Source organism: Desmodus rotundus, chromosome 4 (genome assembly GCF_022682495.2).
Source record: "Desmodus rotundus isolate HL8 chromosome 4, HLdesRot8A.1, whole genome shotgun sequence".
Classification (NCBI taxonomy): domain Eukaryota; kingdom Metazoa; phylum Chordata; class Mammalia; order Chiroptera; family Phyllostomidae; genus Desmodus; species Desmodus rotundus.
In genome coordinates, this window is record NC_071390.1 from 25,274,088 (window position 1) to 25,292,172 (window position 18,085).

General features: G+C 47.0%; 1 protein-coding gene across 4 annotated transcripts in view; it reads left to right on the forward strand.

The window, feature by feature from the left end:
- PIK3AP1 (phosphoinositide-3-kinase adaptor protein 1) overlaps positions 1-18,085 on the forward strand; it is a 93,775-nt gene that overhangs the window by 57,356 nt on the left and 18,334 nt on the right. For all 4 annotated transcript variants that reach the window (XM_024563200.3, XM_045197511.2, XM_045197510.3 and 1 more), the window contains 4 exons: positions 1,707-1,896; positions 11,796-11,891; positions 13,550-13,744; positions 16,447-16,512. In XM_024563200.3, the coding sequence (XP_024418968.2) occupies positions 1,707-1,896; positions 11,796-11,891; positions 13,550-13,744; positions 16,447-16,512 (547 nt within the window). The remainder of the gene's footprint in view (positions 1-1,706; positions 1,897-11,795; positions 11,892-13,549; positions 13,745-16,446; positions 16,513-18,085) is intronic.

Sequence of the window (18,085 nt, forward strand, 5' to 3'; positions counted from 1 at the left end):
AGTGAGCCTGACACTGGCCCAGCAACTTAACTCTGTTCTGTATTTGACTCGCTGTTGCATATAGAGGGGGCCTTCCCAACGTTTTGGGGGGTGGTTCAGTATGTTTAATAAATAGAATAGCTTGAGTGCCTGTTTTGGGCATCATTGACATAAATGAGGCTCAAGGTACTTCTAGTCTGGGAGTATTTACTCAGCTTTACTTCGAAGTCACAAATGTATACTACGCAGTGTTTCATTTCCATGCCAGGAGTTTTTACTAAGGACAATACTGTGTTCATAGCAATCACTACTATCTATTGAATTTGTTTGATTGCCAAATGCATCATCTCATTTGATCCTGACCATAATCCTTTCAAGTTGATGGTATTGTTATCTCCCTTTAACAGATGAGGAAAAAGGCTTAGAAAGGCGGAGTAACTGTGCCTGGAGTCACACACTAGTAAGGGTGGACATGGGATTTGAATCCAGTTTGCTGCTAAAGCTGGGGCTTGTTATCCTGCTCACTGTATGTAACAGGGAGGTTTAAAGGTGCGTTGCCAGCTTGCCCTGAAGTTAACCTGGCTCACATTTCTCATACCATCTTTGTTCTCTGACAGTAATCCCCTTCAACCAGTGCATCGTCCCTACATGTTATTGTGTTGTCGAGGACCTCTAAGAAATGTCCCATTTCCTCTTTCCACCACCTCAAAACCAAATGCCAGACCTTGAGTCTCCAGCTCTTCACCTGCCACCTGGTCTCCTCCTTGGGTCTCATAAGGAAACCAACAGGAGCGTCGATAGCAGATTAGCTCTCTTGGGGCAGTGATGATGAAAATGAGTATTTTTTGTGGGTTAATGATGAAATAAGGATTGTGAAACACCAAAGTTTCTTACCAGGAAAGTTGTGCAGAGGTTTCAGAGAAGCCAGCTCCCAGGCTTCACAATCACCTGCAGACAGAATGACGGAGGGCAGCCGGCCTGACATCGGGGCACTTCATCCAAGACGGTCTCTTCTCTTTGGCACAGGGGATATGAAGCTGGGGGGCGCACTGTGGAGAAGTGTGCTGTCAGGACCCTGCAGCAGCCTGCTGGAAGGGACGGGGGCTAGCGACTGAGGTTCCTGAGGGGCCTCTGCTTGCACACAGGTGCAAGCACACCGTAGCCACAGCCCTGCTGATCTCATTTGAACTGCCTTGTGGCTGGTCAGTAAGGGTTACGTCCTTGCGTGTCATTGGTTCCCTTCTGAGGATCCACTAGGGTGTAGGGGAAAGGTCAGAAGCCAGGTTTCCAGGCCCTTGTATAAGGTAAGGTGTTGGATTTTTCTGAGCTTTGGTTTTCTCATCTGTGAACTAGGGGGATGGTACATCTTTCTCAAGCAGTGGTGAAAAAAATGACATATAATGTACAGTCAGATGCCTAGCGTCATACCTGACACATAGGAGGTACTCATGAGAAAGTTGTGAATTTGCATCGTCTGGTCATTGGACATTTAATGAGTGTCTCCTGTGTGTGTGACTCTGTGCTTAGTACTGGGGGAAGAAACAAAGATTAAAACAAAACACACACAAAAATAGATTTGCAGCCTGGCGTCAAGGAGCTTTGAGTCTGATGGGAAGTAGAGAGGCACACACACAGCGGCCACCTTACCCATGGGAACCTTTCCTTTGCAGGGCACAAGCCCACTCAGGGTGTCTCAGTGTGCCTGTGGGTCCCATGTTCTCTTTCAGGAAACTGTGGACATGCTGAAGAGCCACATTAAAGAGGAACTGATGCAAGGGGAGGAGGCCGACGCCGTGTATGAGTCCATGGCCCACCTTTCCACAGACCTGCTCATGAAGTGCTCCCTCAACCCCGGCTGCGACGAGGATCTGTACGAGTCCATGGCGGCCTTTGTCCCAGCTGCCACTGAAGATCTCTGTAAGTAGCACAGCCCACTTCTGCTTCCATCGTTATGCTGACCAGAGGCTTTCTTCATTCTGACGGTGGGGGGTGGAGGGGGAAGTCCCTGCTTACCACCACCTTACCCCAGAGACATGAAGATCCTGTTTTACACAGAGTTAGAGCTGTCACCATGTGTTGAGACAAGCAGGATCCTTCTCCAGACTTCCTCTGCTGTGACTGCTGTGTGACTGGAAAGTTTAAGCAAGGGCCTGGAAGTCGGAGCTGAGGCAGGCATTGCCTTGTGACTCAAGAAGCGAGATCAGTGGTTTTCACCCCCGACTGTGCCCACGGGCCCTTTTTATAGCAAACAATTGGCAATGAGTGTCCCTGTTCTGCTCTGACGTGAGCTTCCTCTAGAATGTAGCCTACGTACATATGAAACTTGTAGAAATCAAATATATACCCTAATTGAAAAATAAGAGAGAACTGTGAATATAAGATAGAACTAATATAAAAAAGAAGAGGAAATTTCCAGGCGTGCCTGCACAGGAGGATGTAATGAAATTGTTAGACCTAGACACCTGTGCTCAGAATCACTGCCAATGTCATGGTCACAAATGCTGACCGACACACGTCTGTTGTATCGGGGACTCAGGTGCCAGCAGTGACGTTGGCCTCAGAGCCTGAATTTTCCTAAATGGTGATGATTCTTCACTCTCTTCTCTCCATTGTCATATAATTAAACTCCTAGAAAATTCAGTGCATGTTAATATCCTGCAAAAACGCAAGTCATATTTATACAAAGTAGTTTGGTTTCAGGACTCAGAAAATTATGAGCAGGTGTTTTTTATGGTAACCTGATTTTATTGGCTTAATATATAATAAACTTATTTTCAAAATATCACATCTCCAGGACATGACTTTTTTTTTGGTAAACTGCTTAACAGATTTTGCCCATTTTTTGTTGTATTATTTGTTTTCCTCCCCTAGTAAAAGTAATGCATCCTTGCAAAAACTGGAAACAAAATAGAAATACATAACCGAGTTGTTATTGAAAGTCCACGTGACTGCACCCACCCAACCAGTACAACGCTCGTAATAATTTGGTGTATATTTGTCCATATTTTTCCATGCTTTTCCTTATGCCTCCTAATATTAAATACAAAGTTACACATATATACACAGAGATATGTACAAACACATACGTGTATATAAATACATATCATAAGCAGTTTTTAACCTATCTGCATGTCTGGGGAAATATTTAAAAGCCATGAGGGATGTGAAACACTTCCTTGTGCGGGGCTGTCCCGCACATCGCAAGGTGTCTGGTATCTTTGTCCCTTGTGCTGCTAGAAGATGCCAGTAGTGTCCCTCAACCCTGATGACAACCCAAACACTCTTACGGATTTTTCCAAACCCCCTCTAGAGGGCAGTGCTGCTCCCCTTGAGACACGCTGGGCTAAGTCAGGTAGATCTTGTGCTGCCAGGGCTGAAGCAGCAGGGCCGTGCTGCCCGCTGGCTAAGGGCCCTCTCATTGTGTTACCACTGTTCTCCTTCCCTCTGGTCTGCTTAATAGATTTAACTAAGATAAGATAAAATACCCGTGAACACATCAGCTGTATTGATGAGAAATTTTCTGAATGGGCTAGGTCATGTATTACCAACTTGCAGCCTGAGAAGACAGTAGGACCCTGGGCCCGCAGGGCGGTGGGCCTGGTTTCCCATCCATGAATGGGAAGGCAGCCACCAGGAGAGTGCCTTGGAACAGAGGTGTGGGCGGTAAGGGGGCCAGAGGCAGACCCTGACACTAGCAGCCCTTCAGCCTTGCCAGCCCCGCACCTGCGAGGTATGGTCTGCTGGTTGCTAGAGGCTTGCTAGTTGGATATTGGCTGCTCCTCTGAGGGAGTGAGGGGAAAGAGGGGAAGGCCGGTAGGGGCTCCCTTCCAGCACCTGACTAGGAGGTCTGGTGGGCACTGTTTCCGAAAGAGCCGTGACCTGGCAGGGAGGTGAGGAGAGGGTGCGGCATCCCCGCTGTCCAAATCCTCTACCCCACCAAATCTTTAAAGCAGCTGTACAAAGATGCTTTTGTGAATCTGTAGCTTACAAACGAGGAAACTGGTGCACAGAGAGGTTACACAAATTTCCCAAAGTCTCACGGTTAATAGATGATAGAGCTCAGATTTGAACCCAGGTCTCTCTGTCTCTAGGGCCATATTTTTTATTCTGTGCCAGAAATTTCCATCTAACACCTCGAATTTTAGTGCTGGTTTCTCTTAGAAAACCCATGTCGTCGCTGCAGCCCTGCTCACTCTTTCTGCGGCCCAGACCCGAGCTCACATAACAGCCTCTGGCGCCCCTGCCCTTGAACGTCCACCCAGCTCCGTTACCCGGCAAGCACTGGAGACAAGGGGGCCAAGTCTTTCCCAATCTGGGACAGGGGCCCCTTCACAAAAGAACATTTGGAGAACAAGTGCTACCCACTTGGGAAGCCAGAGACCATGCCCAGATATAACTCTGCCCTGTGTCCTTACTGGGAGGCACTTGAACAGTGAAAGAATTCCCCACTTTACGGCAGTTTAGTGTGGACAGAGAGACTTCACAGCTGTGATCCCCCGGGTGTGCCACCACGGGAAATTCCCTGACCACGTGAGTGGAAACTGCGGGGAGTGCTAAGGGCAGCCATTCCATTACTCCTCGCCGCGGGAACAGTGAGTCTCTCCTGTGCTTCCCAAGGTGGCAGAGTGCCACGGAGCTGGCCTGGTTTGTGCCCAGTTGGCAGTTTGTAAAGTTGCCTAGGGTCAGGGCAATTCTGGTTGCCATGGAACTAGAAGGAGGCCACTCATGGGCAGGCTGTAGAATTTGGCGGCTTTGGGGATGGGGACAGGAAACACGCTGCATCCCTCATTGCCTGATCAGATAAACTCTGGATTTTCTGATTCTTGACATGATTTGGTTTGTGTTCTGTCTCTGTGGTTTAACCTTGAGAATGACCACTCATCCACTGGCCCATAGGAAACAGCAACTTGTAACCCAGAGAGGGATAACATTCATTTTACTACGAGTGACTCTCCAAGGGAGAAGGTAGTTCAGTTCATAAGTGAAGAGGACAAACTGATAAACATAAGATCCATATTTTCAGCACGACCCAACGTATTAATAGTTTGAAATACCGGCCAGCTGTCAAGTCAACAGACAGTTTTCATCTCTGTTATCTCACCTGACTGTCCTTGGGCTTGGCGGATAGAATCATCTTAATTTTTACCAGGGAGAAAACAAAGGGGCCCAGATTCAGTAACTCACTTACATCCCATTGCGGGAGAACTGGGCTGGGAATCAGGGTCTGCAGACTCCCAGAGGACAAATCTGTCTGTTCCCCTATGGGGACAGAGGACCCTCCTGGCCTGTCCTTCTGGGGTCTGCATTTGCCAGCTCTGGGGTAAACACTTAGGCCGGAGCTATTTCTAAATGTCTAAGTAGCCGAGTTTATCAGTGCCACCTTTGTTAGCATTCAACCCCCAGGGACTGAAAGTAAGAGTAAGGAATGTAGTATTGGCTTAGAAAGGGGATAGTAATGAGGCCCTCTTCTCCAAAGGGAATTCAAAACAACCACTAAGTAGGAAGGTTGTCAGGGAAACTCACCCTGTTGAGTGAAGGGGGGCTGGGGAGCAAGGTTGGGTTCTGACCGTGAGATTTTATGATTCCACTCTAATCTTTCCTTCCCCCTGAACTTGTGTGGGTGCATGCAAACACACACACACACATGCACACACAAGCGCACACACACACACCTTCACACTCAGGGTCTTTAGTTTAGACATGCTGCCACCAGGTGGCAACTACAGGTCTCTGTTATCAAACCTTCATCTTTGCTCCCAATTCCCTTGAGAATTTTCCCACAGATTTAAATTGTCAATGTCCTCACTTTACTATATAAGAAATAAATGTCTTTATTAAGGTTAGGCTTGTGCAAACACTAATAAAAATCAAGGCACACATCTCTTTGGGTGTTTTCACTATCTCTAGATTTTTTTCTCAGTTTAGTTCTTGTGCCCCTGCCCTTGCCTTCAGTGAAAAACACGCTGGTCCTGGTGACTTAGGTAGCACATTTCGTGTGGAAAGTCTCACCCAATGGTACCTTCCCTGAGGTTCTGGGTACTAAGGCCTTGGGAAGCATTTCTGGGAGGCCCTGTCCAGCTGCTTCCAAGGTAATCTGCTTGTGGGTTTAGCTTTGCTTAAATATCTCAGAGGCTTGTCTTCCTCCCAAAGGAGAAAGGAGCAGAGGGTGAAACCTGTAATATCCGCTACTAGAAACGGTAACCTCACAGGAACCAGTCTAACCCATCCCCAAGGCTGTTCTGCTTCATGTGACTCCTGCCTTGAACTAACTTCCTTCTTTCCTTCCTTTCTTCCTTCCTTCCTTTCTTCCACTCACCTTGAACTTTTATTTTTGTATCCTTGCTCCCTCCGCCCAGTTCTGTGGCTCAAATTTGTGTGTGGCAGAGAGCTGACTTGGCCCTTAACAACCTCCTTGGTAACTGGCATCTTTGTAATAGATCATCTCCAGCAGCGTTTTCTTTACCTGAGCTCTCTGATTACAGCCCCTCTCTGCGAGCCGGGGCCCCTGGGACCTGGGGGCACAGTTGAGCACAGAAAGGGCTTCCCGGCCCAGCCATGTCAGGGCTAAACCCAGCTGAAGGAGCATTTATAAGCAACATTGTTAACTAATTGCCGCCTTCCCTGTCTGCACCCTTTTCTCCCAGGAGTCTTCCTTCCGTCGGCCGCTGAGCCTCTGTCATCCTCCTGCTTCCCATCTTGGGAAGACTCTGGCTAGTAGAGCCAAGAAATGCTTCATGGGCAGTGGGATTGGGTGAAAGGCTTGAGGTTTTACCAGCAAGGAACTCATTCTGTTCCTGTCCCTGTCCAGGGCAGAAACTGACCCAGCGGGGCAAAGGGAGGCTCAGGGCACTTCCTGACTTCTATTGCTTTTTGATCCTCCAAATGTACAAAGAATTGGGCTGGAGACATAGGGACATGAAAGCATACTGGAGTGCACGTTTTAAAGTTAATACGATAAAATCCCCACCACCAGAGGGGAACTTGCTCCCCTCTGGACCTGCACAGCTGCGGGTCTTGCTTCCTCGGGGCACTGCATGCTAATCACCATGCGCTCAGCTTCTGTGCACGCTTCTCTGGTCACCTGCTCCTACCTCATGAGCACGTGGAGTATTATCCACAGTGCCACATACAGTAGGTGCTCAGCTGTTTCTTGAATTTGAGAGTACCAGCAAATGAGAAGTAATCCTAGACTTTGTGGTGTGGAGTAGTTTGTAGACATTCCAGTGCAAAGACTTCACTTTCCCAAAAGGTGGTAGTGAGACGTCTGTGAGACATCCCTGAGTGTGGGACGTCTCAGGGTGGCAGCAACTCCTCGGCCGCTCCAGGCGGCCTTCTCTTTCATGTCTCTGCACTTTTGCTTGTGCTGTTCCTGCTGCCTAACTTGCCCTTCTCTTTTCTCAGCTTGGAGGTGCCCAGATTCCTTCACAAAACCCGAACACCTGCCTATGCATGTACTTGTTTGTTTACTCATCAGTTTGTGCATTCACACACCCATTCGTTCAACAGCACTTATTGAACCCTTCCTGTGTTTCAGCCCTGGCCAGGTGATGAGGCAGTGCACAGGCCGAGTGATCCCTGCCTTCCACAGCTTCCCTTGCAGTGGGAGGGCTGGATGTTAAACAAAAATACCACGTAACTGAACGCGTAACTACAAACTGTGACACAGTACCCCGACAGGCCAGCTTTGGAGGTGGAGAATGAGACGGTGATTTAATAAGTCAGGGTACCCACTGCACCCCACCATGAACTCATTCCCTAGGCTGGTCCCTGCACGGCAGAGAGTCTGTGTGCTTCCCAGGAGGGTTGTATTGAAGCACTCGTTTGCATAAGAGATCTTAACTTGTTGCTTCTCCTAGCCCTCTCATTCTTAGCCCCTTCTTTTTCATTGCCATTCACTCCTTATCCCCTCTAAGTTCAGACTGCCATTCTCCTTTCTCTCTGTGTCTCTGTTTCTGTCTGTCTGTCTTTGCCTCTGTGTCTTCCTACTCCAACTCTCCCCTCCGCCACCCCCCCCACCCCCGGCCACTTTCTCTCTTCTGAATGTGCGTGACTCTCTCCCTCTCTGTCTCCTTCTCATCACTTCTCCACTGGGGTGTGGGAAGGTTGGACTTTCTCATTGACATGGTCAGTCAAAGCGTCGATCCCACCTGGATGCAAGTGGAACCCGTCAGGTTTCAGGTTGCCTTCAAAGGCGTGAGCATGCTGCTCCCAGCTCCGAGGCTCTTTTTTTGGGCCACAAAAATACTTAGTGGGGAAAAAAATTCTTTTGGCCTGCTTCCAGGGTTTGAGAGCCTTTCCAGAAGACTAGTTTCTCAGTATCTGACATTTTACTGTATTATGTACTCAGATTAGGTTTTATATTAAATTAACGACACGTAATCTGGATGGAGTTTCTACCACCCCTAAGTAATCTAGATTTATGTCCCATGAGGAGTATCATATGGACTTCTTTGCAAATTCATTATCGCTCTTGACTGATTCCCTAAGTAAGTGCCTGCCCAGCCTCCTCTCCTCTGTTCAAGCTTCTTTCTTCCCAGGAATGGGTTATTTCTGATTGACTCCCTAAAAAAAAGTATAATATGACTCTGCGGCTGCCTCTTCCCAGAGGAGACTGTGCTCCCAGAGTCTCTCTGGTTTTCTTCTCTCCGCCTAAGTAAAAAGACTTTGCACTTTCTCCCTGGACTGATAGCAGGTTTCAGCGCATTTCAGTTCAGTTTTAACTGACTAGTGGTGAAGGTTAAGTGCTTGGAACCTGAAGTACAAACCCTGAGCATCCAGGAACGCAGGGATTTGTTATTCTGCTTTCCTTTACAAAATATCCTTTGTTCCTTCACCTCTGGAATTTTCTGTGTTTTGGTCACTCGTGTTGCTCACTGTGTGCCTCGGCCGCATGTGCATGAGGGGCTGCCACGTTTGTACAAAGGTAGGATCTGCCACTATTAGGACTTACTGACTGAGACAAGTATAGCAATGGTGTTTTAAAAATCATTTCAGCCCTGGCTGGGTGGCTCAGTTGTTGGGAGCATCATCCCGTACAGCAAAAGGTTGCAGGTTCAAACCCCAGTTGGGGTGTTTACAAGAAGCAACTGATCGATGTTTTTATTTCACATCAATATTAGTCTCTCTCTCTCTCCCCCCCCCACCTCTCCCTCCCTCTCTCTCCCCGTCTCTCTCCCCACTCCATCCCTCCCTCCCATCCTCTCCCTCTAAAATTAATAAACCTATCCTGGGTTGAGGACTAAAAAAATTTTTTTTTAAATAATGTCATGTCAGCTGGCATCCAGTGCCTGGGGAGCTGTGCTGAGGAGAATTCCAAGGCCAGGAACAATGCTTTGATTGATTAGTAATGTTTGCCTTGAGTATTGAATAGGGAGGTGGAGGCCAATGTACGTGTTTGCTGTTCTTGGTCCACTTCAAAGATATTGATGTTCAGTTCAGCATAAGAAGAATCATTTTTGTTTAAAATACAAATGTAAATGAAATCACTTTTAGGCAACTCCATTTGAAGCAGTGCGCATCCAGAGACTCAGGAGAGGCCAGCGCCCATGGCCGGCCAGGGCGGCTGAGTCCTGCTTGGACACAGGGGTCTCGCTTGACTTGAGTGTGCCCTCAGCCTGTGCCCTGCTCCCAGGCTGACTCTGCTGATACTGGCCCCATGTGTGGCAAGTAGAATAGTGTCCCTGAATCTGTGAACATGCTCGATTCCATGGCAAATAGGGAATTAAAGTTGCAGGTGGAGCCCTGGCTGGTGTGGTTTGCTTGCTTGGACCATCGTCCTGTACACTGAAAGGTTGCTGGTTCAATTCTCAGTCAGGGCAAATACCTAGGCTGCAGGTTCAATCTCTGGTCAGGGAGCATATGGGAGGTAACCAGTAGATGTTTCTCTCTCACACTGATCTCTCTCTCTCTCCTGCTCTCTCTCTCTCCCTCCTTCCCCCTTTGTCTCCCTCTAAAAGCAATGAAAAAGTGTCCTTGGGTGAGGATAAAAATAAAACATGAAATTGCAGGTGGAATTGAGTTGGCTAATCAGCTGGCCTGAAGATAAAGGAAATATCCTGGATTATCGAGTGGGCCCAATGTAATTGCAAGGGTCCTGAAAAGTAGAAGAAGTCAGAGATGGCACCACGAGAGGGACTCGGTTCAGCTGAGCTTTCCTCCCAACACTGCTGCCTTTAGAGATGGAGGAAGAGGGCCTGGTGCCAAGGAAGGAAGGCAGCCTCTCGAAGCTGGGAAGGTCAAGGAGACAGATGCTAGCCTTCCTACAAAGAAGTGTAGCCTGACCTTGATTTTAGCCCAGTGAGACCCATTTCAGACTTCTGTACTACAGAACTATAAAATAATATACTTATAATGTTGTTTTAAGCCACTCTGTTTGGGCTAGTTTGTTAAAGTAGCAAGAAACCAAAACACTATCAAGGTTATCTCAGTATAATGATCATGGTAACCACTCATATTTAGTGCCTGGCACTGTTGCTAAGCATCTATAGGCATTGTCTCAATTGGCACACATAGTCTTCCTATGAGGTAGGTACCGTTATTTATCCCCACTTTACAGATGGAGATATAGAAGCTCAGTGATACCAAGTAACTTGACCAAGGATGCAGAGCTAATAGGAGTCAGAGCCAGGGCTTGAGCCGCAGTCTCCAGGATACCCAAGTCCATGCCTCATTCACAACCCTCAGGCCCTTTCCTGGACCACAAGACTCAAAAGGCATTTGCATTTGAAACAATGGGCTTATTTTAAAACATATAACCATGGCATTGTTTTAACAGTAAAAACATGGAACAGTAAAAAAATGTTCCCAAATCAGGAACAACAAAGAGTAGAGAAATTGTGGTTTATTTAAACAATAGAACATTATGCAACAGTCAGAAAGAATGTGTTAGAGCCACTTCTGCCAAAGTAGTACCACCTCAAAATCATAGTGCCACCTTAAAAACGCAACAAGAACTTGACTTTTAGGTTACCCATGTAATTGGTCATTTATTAGGAGGGAGCACGTTGACCTCTGGCTTTTACTGTTAAGCATAAACCAGTGGAAGTTAAAACTGTGTACAAAAACCATTCAGGCACCACGGCGGATTCTGCTCAGACCCGAGACCCAAGTACCCAGCGGTGCCCTCTTACTTAGGAGTCTCAAGTGTGTGTGTGTTTTTTGACTCTGAAGTGAGTGTTTTGGGAGCAGAATTTTAGCCTTGTGTTGAAAGTAGAGCTTTGATATTATCAAGAGGTTGTACTCACTATGTCATATCACACAATTACCAGGGACTCACTTAAGCAAAATACGTAGTTTGAAGTTGAATAGTATACTTTGAGAAAAAATGGTTTGAATTTAATTATTATACACAGGCATACTATTTCCTTACTGTTTTGATCTTTGGGGACCAGTTAAATACAATCTAGTGAATTTGTAAGAGGAATTCTTTGCAACTTTTTCTATCACATTTCCCAAGAACACAAATTCGTCAGATTGTATACTCTTCAACTTCAAACTACATTCACACCTTTTGATTCCTGTGGTCCAGGAAAGGGCCTTGTGAATGGTGGTTTCCTTTATACTCCACACTTACTCTGTGTTCTTATTGAGTGGGTGGATGGATAAACAAATGGATGGATGGATGGATAGAAGGATAGATGGACAGATGGACGGATGGATGGATGGACGGATGGATGGATGGATGGATGGATGGATGAATTCTTGAATTGCTTGGTTCAAGATCTCTTGATTTGCTAAGCCTTATATAGCCATCTGAAAAATCTCCTTGCTTGTGTGGAAGAACAACTTTTAACCTCTCAGTCTCCTTTTCCTTCTAGATGTTGAAATGCTTCAGGCCAGCACATCTAACCCAATCTCTGGACAGGGTTTCGCCCAGGCCACTAAGGACTCTATGATCCGCAAGTTTTTAGAAGGTAAGTTGCAGCTGTGAGCAGGGAAGCAAAAGAGAGGAAGAGAAACAAATGTAAGACTTTGCCGGGTCCACATGAAGGCTGCTCCATGCAGGGAGTGGGCTGCCACATACATGACGTGTGGGTGACTGGAGGCACTCATCCCCACGAGCTCCCCCAGCAGCATGTGACAGAGGGGCCAGAAGTTCCCAACACTGTAGCCACTCATTTGGGTGGATGAGTTGCCTTCGGCAAGGCCTTTTTTTGAAATGCACATGTTTATTTTTTTTTAACTAAGATTCACTGAGTGCCTGCGATGAGCAAAGCACTCTTGTGGATGTTGGGCTGGGGGATACAAAGAAAACTGAGATCTGATTAGTGCTTCAAGAGACTCTACTTTCTGGGGAAGGAGGAGAGCGTAGGGGAGTGCACACTGCTGTTGTTAAGTCGAGGCTGTACGCGTAGTGGCTAAGGGTGCAGGCTCAATTCCTCCTTCAGTTGGCTGGAAAGCCTCGGGCAAGTTAGTCAGCTCTGCTGGGTCTCAGTTTCCCCAGTTGCAAAGTGAGATAAATGGTATGAGAATTAAATGAGTTATTGTCCATTAGGCCTCAGAGCAGAGCCAGACATAGAACAAGCAATAGAGGTTTATAATTATTGCTATTGTTCTTCTTCTCGTCATTATTGGAAGTATCAAAGGTAAAAGGTGTTAAATTATATGAGTAGTTTTTTACCTCTGTTTGATCATTTATAATTTATGGTGGGGTCTATTGAGCAAATAGGTTAGAAAGAGGGGTGCTAAGAGGATATGACTCAGGATGGGAAAAGCAGTTTTGACGGTAAAGAGCAAAGAAAAGTTGTAAGCAGTAGTAGACAAATCACAGGGGCACCGAGAGCAGTCCTCCCCCAGCTTAGAAGATGCAATGAAAAATTCCTAATAAGTACTGGATTAGAAATCCCATAGAAGGAAGGCCTAAGCTTTACTCTTTCCTGTATCTCAGGCAGGAATTTAATAAAGATTTGTCGGCTGAATGGTGCTAGGGAGAAGAGGGAAGGTAGAGGAAAGCACCTACTATGTGTATACACTGGGCTGGGTGCTTCCCCTTTGTTATCTCATTTTTGTCCTCACAGTGTTCCTGTGAGTTCTCAGAGGGAAATTAGGCTCAGAGAGGTTATATAGCATGTTCAAGGTCACACAGCTTTTATGTGTGAGAGGCGGATGGCATAGGTCTGCTGAGATTAATGATTGTAATGAGAATAATGAGAATAATGATTGTAGTCACTCCATGGTGTCATTACACAATCAAAGGAAATACTGCAGGTAAAACACTTGGAACAGCGCTGGGCACAGAGGGAGTCCTCAGGAAGGGTTTGCTGTAGTTCTTTTGATGCTGAGGATGAGGGTGCTGGAGCTATTGGTGGTAAGGACTCTGGGCCACCCTCACGGTGCTGCCCAGGCCCAGGGGTAGGTTCTAAGTGTCCCTGGGCTTTGGGGGCTGTACCCTCTTTCCCCTAGTTCTAAAGGGATGAATAACTGAATCTCAGCAGTAAAACTGAGAAGATAGAACCTAACACTTCCTTTGGCTGCACTGGTGGGGACAAATGAAGGTGACATCGTGTTTCCTCAGTTGCTTTGCATGGGGTTCTCAGCCACTGCTTTCAGTTACCTTTTCCTGTGTTTCTAGGCAACAACGTGGGAATGGCCAGTTTGGACAGGGAGCTGTACCATCATGGTCCAGAAGATGTTTATCACACAGTGGATGATGACGAGGCCTTTTCCATGGACCCGGCCAATAGGCCCCCCGTCCCAGTGCCCAGGCCAGAGGCCAGTGCTTCTGGTGCTCACCATCTGCCTGACAACGAACCGTACATTTCTAAAGGCGAGTGTGGCAGCGAATGATGCCTAGTGGGTGTTCAGAACTTCTCAGCAGGAATTCCCTGGATCCTTCAGCTTCTGAACCATCATCATTGAGAATGATCTGAGTGGTCTCCAGCCAGCCCCAGGAGACAGGGTCAGAGCTCGGGCAGATTCGAGCACTAGGCTAGGGGCCATGATCAGATTCAGTTCTCACCTTTCTGGAGGCATTCATACAGATTATGAAGACAGGGGGAGACAAGATTACCTCTAATCCACATTGTAGGAATGCTGCTAAATTTTTACCTCCTAAAACTCTTCTTCTTGTATTATTTTTAATTTTTAATAGCTAACACTTATTGCAATACACCAAGAGTGCCCTATCCAGAACATGTCATTTAATCTTTACAATAACCTATTAGGTAAGGACCATTATCATCCCCATTTTATGGATGAGGAAAATAGAGGCTTACAGAGGTCACTTGATTACCATTTGGCAGAGCCAGGATTTGAACACAAGAAGGCTGTCTTCACAGACTTTCAGCCATTATGCTAGGCTGTCTACCTACCTACATTAATAAAAATTGGTGAGAGTTGGGCTTTGACTTCTTCAAAATGGTCCCTGTGACATCAGATGCTGATAGCATTGTCAGTTTCACTGTCTTTCAGGGCTTGATAGTATTAATATGGTTACAAGTATCGTAAGAATACAAGAATGACCGGATCTATGCCCCTGGTCTTCATTCCATTTTTAATAGTATAAGCAGGATGTAGAAGGTGTGCCGGAAGGAGATCACATACTGGGGGAGCTAGCCCTCCACCGTAAGTCATCGGCTAGGGTGGATAAAGTACAGGATGCCCAGTTAAGTATAAACTTTAGACAAACAGCAAATAATTTTCACTGTAAGGATGTCCCAAATATTGCTCTCATTTTGTGCTTTGGTTTTGGTTTATTCATCAGGCAATGCTAACTGGGTAGAAACGCAGCTGAGAGATACTCTGCATTGCCGAGCGCTGCCAGTGCTCCTGGTTTGCCAGCCCCTTGGGACACACCTTCTTTGGCGTGGACAGCGGACACTGTTGGTGTCCTTCCCACATCCTCCGAGCTCTTTACATTTCTGTGCCCACTGGCTGGACCCTGCCTGTCAAGACCTGTGTCTCTTAGCTTGATGGCTTTCTTTGGCAGCCACAATCTCCTGCCCCCTTGCAGAACAGGCTGGAAGAGTTGGGGGGTTTAACAGCCCTAGACATAGCCCTCAACCAATGCTTGATGCAGGTTGATGGGTGAGTACCCCAACTTACTTGCCCGTGTCCTGGGAGAACTCCAAGGTGCGTCCTCAACATTGCTTTCCAGAACCCCCCATCTTGCCCACCATGGTGATTTACCATTTACTGCTTTATCTGCTTCCCTGTCTCACCTCCATCATCTCCCACGTACACTACCTGCACTTGGGTCCTTGTGCCTGGGATGCTTCTAAGGGAATCCCAGTGAAGAGGCATGCAAATATGACTAAATGGCAGAGAGGTGAAGGAGGGGGTGTTGATGGCACAGCTCACTGTGAGGAGGCACTTGGGACACGTGACTGCTAAAGAGCCTGAGGGACTTGCTAAGAAACTATGGGAAGCAAAGGAAGGGAGAGAGGCAGGAGATGACTAAAAGGGCAGTGGTTCGGAGGCCCAAAAACCTGGGTTCACATCCTAGCTTTTGCGCTTTCCGGCTGTACAGCACGGAACATTGGGTAAGTCATCTCCTCCTCTTTGGCTTCCTCATCTATAAAATGGGTATCACAATAATATATGTATGCATTGACGCCTGCATCAGAATGATACATAATAATGCTCTCCCATAGCCTCACTGTGAGAGCCAGCTGAAATAATACGTGGGGAGCTACTTCATAAAGCACTGCACTGACAAGGCTTGTGGTAACTAGCATGCCATTGTCCTATTGGTTTAGGTGTCAATAGTGATGATCAAATGTACAATTGCGAGCTCACACATGCCAGACACTTTTCTAAGTAATTTCCACTTATTAACTCAGGCAACCCCCACACCAACTCGATGAGGAAGCTACTATTGTCATCCTCACTGCACAGTTAGGAAAACTGAGTCCAGGAGAGGCCAAGCCTCTTGCTCCTAAGTGGCAGAGCCGGAATTTGAGTCCAGGGAGTCTTGTGCAGAGCCCAGGGAGCTTTAACCTCTATTCCGTCCTACCACTAACTGGACACTGGTCACTTCTCAGTTTTCCCTATTAGCCTTTATGGGCCTGCCACTCATGAGCGACTTTCTCTAAATTCCTTCAGAGCTGTGCACACATTGTAGCTGTCCCACCCCTCCGAGTTCTGTCTCATGGTGCTTGTTGACATGTTAAGTGGCACTTGCTTTTATTTTCAAGCTTTAAGGTATTCCACAGCTAACTAGCTTCAGGCGTTCGGGATCCAGTATACATCATTGTTCACATCACCCTTCTCCATGATGGTCTAAAAAGTGCCGGCATGTCCTCCGGCCGGCTTTGTCTGTTCGGCCTGTCTTCATTTTATAACGCCTGCAGCTTCTGCTCGTTAGTTGCCCCTATGAGAGTTTGCATACAGTGCTCCAAGGTGTGCATTCATTATGATTATTATTTTTGTGCAAGGTTTTGATGATTTGGGGTAAATGTGTAGGATATTTTAAAGCCTTTAGAAAGACATCTGATTTGGCTTTTACCTAAAATACTCTTTATCTCACAGTTTTTGCAGAAAAAAGCCAAGAGCGACCTGGGAATTTCTATGTTTCCTCTGAGAGCATCAGGAAAGGTAAGCCAGATGTCCTCGGCTTCCCTTTGTAGGACCTGAACTTTTGGGCGGTGGCAGTGCTCACGTTTCAGTGATTTCCAGGTGTTCCAACAACTCCTTAGTTGGCACAGAGAAACAGAGAGGTCCGAGAGGTGCCTTGGGTGGAGCTGTCTGAGAATCCTGTGCTGACGGGAAAGGAAGAGGAGAAGAGATCGGGGTGCCCACGACTACTGTACAAGTTGATCACAGCAAGGGTATTAATACACCTGAAAATGTCAGTCACCCCAGACAGAAGGACAGTCTGAACACTGAGCAGGATGAACGTGGGCGGCCCAGCACCCAGGCTTCACCCAATGACACAGTCCCTCCGTGCTTCCTACTTACCCTCCCTTTTCTCGTTAAACTGTACATGAATTCAACTCTTCTTTAAAACACACTTTGCTTGCCATTGGGTCACATTTTTCTTTTATTTCCAAAAGGCTTTTTAGGGAAGTGCTCTTGGCTTCTTGGTTAATTGCCTTGTGCTAAACGGTGGCATTCAGTATCATGCCATTGATGATTCTTTTGCAAAGAGAATGATACCACCATCTAAGTGTTGGGAGGCTTCCCTAAAGACTTTAGTTGTAGGTAGGAATTGGTTGGCTTGGACATTTTATTTTCTCCCTACACTTCATCTCCCAATACATTTCAAGAGGGCAAACCTGGGGGAAAGGCACGCGAGTAAGTGCAGACAGCCAAGTGGATAGACGGATAGATAAGCTTCTCTGAGTCTTTTTCAATACCCTTGCCATCTATTTTTCCCTCTTGCCATCTCCCTGAATCATAATGCCCAAGTTGGGTCCTACTGGAGAAATAAAGACTAAAGTATAGCCCTGCGTGATTTTGAGCAGTGAAATGTCGAGTTGCTTTCCCATGTTCCAGGGGCCCATCAGCTCTGCAAGTAGCTTGTTCCCCATGGAATTTAGTAGAGTCACAGCCTGGGGAGAGAGAGGGATGGGCTTCCTATTTCCCTCCAACCTCCAAAGCAGAGAACTATGAATTTGTAATGTGGAGGAGAGCTTGGCACAATCCAAGGAGAGCCAGTTGGGACCCAGTGCCTAATTTACACCTGGTGATGTTGGGCCTGGGTCATAATTCCATTGGCATTCTAGTGTCCTCAGTCATTTCATGCCCACGGGTCCACCATCGTGGTGCTCCATGCTGCTCGGAGGCAGCAAGGGTGGGGAGAGCTGGGCATGTGGGAAAAGCATCCTGGGGAGACTTTCCTGTATAGTTTCTCCTGGGAGTGGCTTTCAGCCCAAACCAGTGGGTCTCAGCTAGGGGTGACTTCTGCTCCCCGACCCACCCAGGACATTGGGCAATATCTGGGACACTTCTGGTTGTCACAGCTGAGGAAGGGGGTGTTACTGGCATCTAGTAGGTAGGAGCCAGGGGACGATGCTAAATGTCTTGCAGTGCACAAGACAGCCCCCCAGCGACAAAGAATTATCCAGTCCTAAATGTCAGTAGACCTAGGCTGAGAGATGCTGGTCTAAAGGCCTCTCTGTGATTCAGGCTTCACAGATTTCATTTACTCATCAGCAGATTTCTGACC